Consider the following 3899-nt stretch of genomic DNA (forward strand, 5'->3'; position numbering starts at 1 on the left):
GCTGTGCTGACGAGGAAGAGCGGAGTTTTGGTTCCAAGCCTTGTAGAGTTATATAATCATTTTAGTTTTCTTTTTACAAGATCTGTCATTTGATGTCGTGTTGACCAGAAGAATCGAAGAGAAGAGGTGTCTGCAAAAAAACGAATGGATAAAAACAAACGGTTTCTCATCGAAAGGAGCAAGATTTGGAGATCTTTGTAATATGATGATTTATAAGATAAGTTCATGAAATGTTTTTTTTTATTACAGATCTTGAATAATGGTGTCTGTGTTTGAAGTGTTCGAAGTGTTTGTTAATACCCTGAAACTCAACACGATGCCGGTTTTGTTGTCTGAAATAAAATCAATCCCTTTTAACAAGAGTTTATATCTTTATTCAAATATAAAATGTAAATCGATTAATTCGATAGAATAACCAAGAAAAAAATATTACGGATAAAGAAGAATGTAATCGTTTGAAAAAAAAAATCGAATATGAATAAAATGGAAATGCTGAATTAAGCATAATTTTCAGTTAAACGCAAAAAAAAAAAAAAATCGAATATGAATCAAACTGAAACCCTATACAAATATCGAATTGGTTTAGTTTTGTTTTTTAAATTAGCCTGAAATCGACCAAAAAAATGTAATATCTCTATTTAATAGTTAGAGCTTCGAATAGAATTTGGTTTTATTCGGTTTGCGACCGTTAAATCGGTTGGAAAATCCAAACCTCGTCATTCTAACTCGTTATATCCTCTTCATCTTTGTTGTTTTCGTGTTTGTAAGTTTTGATTCTCGTTCTTGAAAGTTTAGGATCATATTGTGAATATGTGAGCCAAGGATCCCTGGCGAAGTAGGGTTTGGTTCTCGTCGACAATGGAATCCACTTCCTATACATTTACTCGTCCTTAGTCGGGATTTTACGTAAAACATCGGATAAAAGAAACAAATCGATTATACAAAAAAAAGAAAATCAAGAAATGTTTTGGGTTTAAAAAAAAAAAAGAATGATGATCAAACACAAGATCAATCAAGGTAAATTGACAACATCGACATAGGGACTAAGCAAAGCCCTCTCTTCTTCAGTTCCATGGAAAGTTCTTCATGAGCCACGCCTTCGATTGTTGATCTTGCCTCCGCTGCACATTCTTTCTCCTGGCATGTCCAAATTGATTATTTTTTTTATTATACTATTTATGATAATAATTTATAGAAAATATGATCAAATCTTAAATGTTAATTAAAAGTGTTTACACTTTTTTTTTCTTTTTTTTTTTGTGCAAACCCAATTCATGAACCGACATGTTTCTCATGCTCCTTACCTTTGTTGTTATGTCTTTTGTGCTTTCTTGTCTTGTATCATTTTCCATTTCATTCAACATGTTACATATCTGCAATACAGAGTGTTGCAAATGAGATAAATAAAACAGCACAAAATGATTAGGTGTGTAATCTATCTATCTATATATATATATGTTCATCACCATATATATATATATATATATATATATATATATCGTGTGATAATTATTGTTTTTCTACTTGATAACATATGACAATATAATAGATCTTACAAATAAAAATCGGTATTTTAGAAAAGTTAAATTGCTTACAATTATTTTATTATTAAATTTGTTTATTGTTGAAGGTCCTAAATTTGGGAATATCACATCTTGTTAATTATTAGACTAATTAAACTTTTGAAGAGGAAAAAAATGAAATTTCTTAATATATTTGGTTTTGATATTACAATTAGAAATCAGTATTTAGAAACCCAAATTATTTCTTATTAAAACTCTAAAAATCGTGATATTTTACACATAACCATAAAAAAATTTGAGAAGATTATCATATCGTCGTTATCATTTTGTATAAATCATGAAAAAAAAATCGATGTTAATCCCCTCGTTAAGCAATCGAATGTCCGTTACATTACAATGGAAGATTATATTTTAGGATAGAGAGGGAGGGAGTTAACCTTAGGGCTGTTAGAAGGAGAAGAAGCCGTATCTTCCAAGTCCCCACAAGCCAAAGAAGCCTCTCCCTGTTTCGCTTCTCCGTCTTGACACTGACGTCGTACGATCCTTCTTCTCTTGGCTCTGTTGCAATTTCTGTGACCAATCTGCTTGGCCACGATGCCGACGGGAGAAGCAGCGTCCGATATCATCGAGGAATCGTCGTAATAAAACGAACCCTCTTCGGTTTCTACTTCATCATCATCATCATGATCCTCTTCAAAGTACATTGTCCAACTACTCTCCTCTATGCCTTGATCTTCTTCTTCTTCGTATATCGTTCTCTGGCGATTAGAATACGTCTTCAGTCTCGTCGAATAATTTACAGAGTATTCCATGGAAATTTCTTAGAGAAGAAACTATATATATATATATATGCTTGATATAGAGATTGGAAAAGAAGAATTGTGAAAATGTTAGAGACTTGAATATATTTATAGGGAGGTACAAGAACAAGAACAACGAACATGGGAGTTGCAGGATCGGCACATTTTGGTGTGTTGGTTCTACTTATTATTGTTTATTTGTTTCTTTTATTTTATATATATATATATATATTGCAGTTGAATCGTTTTAGCTTTCTTTATCTGCAAGAACAAGATAGAGATGCAAAGTGGTTGACCTTCTTGTTGGTAGATTAGTGGGGTGTGTGTGTATATATATATATAATAGATATGCACACCCACATTTAGTTTTCATGGATGGCTTCTATGTTTCTGAATTTCATCTCATTCCATCATATGCTTGTTTAAGTGAGTCACTAAATTTTATAATATCTTATACTTTGGTATAATATATTACACAAAACTTTAGGATTGAAAGAAATCTCATAGGTGACTACGTATAGTTTCTAAAAACATTTTGCCTTTGTATAATGGTTTGCATATTAATTTAAATAAACATGCATAAACTTATTTTTTTGGGTAAAAATTTGGATGAGATATGCAAAATGGGGCCTATCTGAATAGCATGAATCATAAAGCAATAAATTAATTTTAATTAACGATTTGATATAGTATTTATTAACTGTGACACCCGAAACCCGTATCCCGCAATACGAGTTGCGCCACATGGACAAGTAAAATAAAAATCGCATTTCCAAAAATCCGCGGGAATTTAAAACTTTTTATTTTCAGAGTTTAGCGGAAGAAACACTCGTACATACATATATGATACATTATTTCCAGTTATAATTACACATAATCGAGTGGTAGTAATAAAATTATTACAAATCTCAAAGTCTACCACCGATATAAACAAAACGTTCCCCAAAATATAAATGTATCAAAATACGTAATTATACATGATCGGTAGATGTGCTTTGCCCAGGTCTCCGATGTCCGCTCCTCGGCTACTGCTGCGCGCGGCCTGAAACGTTGCGTAACAACGTCATAAGCTAATTGCTTAGAGAGTGAACTCGGGCGTAACCCGGAGTTCCATTCTCATGGTGCCAGGGAAAGCACAAAAATATATATATGTGTGTATATACTAGTATTCTAATAAACGGGAATTGAAAACATGAATCACTGTAAGCACGCAGCAATCACAATCAAGTCCGTACGACAAGTCGGCCGTACGACAAGTCGCAGGACAGAGTCCGTCAAATCGTCTCTACGCGCACCATGCGTAGGTAGGTACTCCCCATGTGCGTAGCACAACCACCCCTCTCCTCGGAATCCATCTACTCCGCAACCACTCGGAATCCGGTATAAGTATCTTTTTATTTTCTCCGCCCGAACACATCACCCCACCCTAGCATCGATGGCACCTCTCGATGCTAGGCGTGTCCCCGCTCCGGCATTGATGTCGCTTCTCAATACCGGAGTTCAATTGATGTCGCTTCTCAATACCGGAGTTCACCTGACGTCGGCTACAACCGACGCCGTCGACTATAACGAGAGA

The 3899-nt window shown here is 34.3% G+C and overlaps 2 protein-coding genes across 2 annotated transcripts in view; one reads left to right on the forward strand and one right to left on the reverse strand.

The window, feature by feature from the left end:
• LOC104816922 (COBRA-like protein 10) overlaps window positions 1-248 on the forward strand; it is a 2859-nt gene extending 2611 nt beyond the window's left edge. The window contains exon 4 of the mRNA XM_010545954.1: window positions 15-248. The gene's annotated coding sequence lies outside the window, so the exon portion shown is untranslated. The remainder of the gene's footprint in view (window positions 1-14) is intronic.
• Window positions 249-936: 688 nt separating this feature from the next.
• LOC104816923 lies at window positions 937-2418 on the reverse strand. Its single transcript, XM_010545955.1, has 3 exons — window positions 1961-2418; window positions 1305-1373; window positions 937-1137 (listed from the first exon to the last, which is right to left on the reverse strand). The coding sequence occupies exons 1-3, from the start codon at window positions 2333-2335 to the stop codon at window positions 1009-1011; spliced, it is 573 nt and encodes a 190-aa protein (XP_010544257.1). The 5' UTR covers window positions 2336-2418; the 3' UTR covers window positions 937-1008.
• Window positions 2419-3899: the final 1481 nt, after the last annotated feature.

The sequence above is a fragment of the Tarenaya hassleriana genome, unplaced genomic scaffold (genome assembly GCF_000463585.1).
Source record: "Tarenaya hassleriana unplaced genomic scaffold, ASM46358v1 Cleome26, whole genome shotgun sequence".
Classification (NCBI taxonomy): Eukaryota; Viridiplantae; Streptophyta; class Magnoliopsida; order Brassicales; family Cleomaceae; genus Tarenaya; species Tarenaya hassleriana.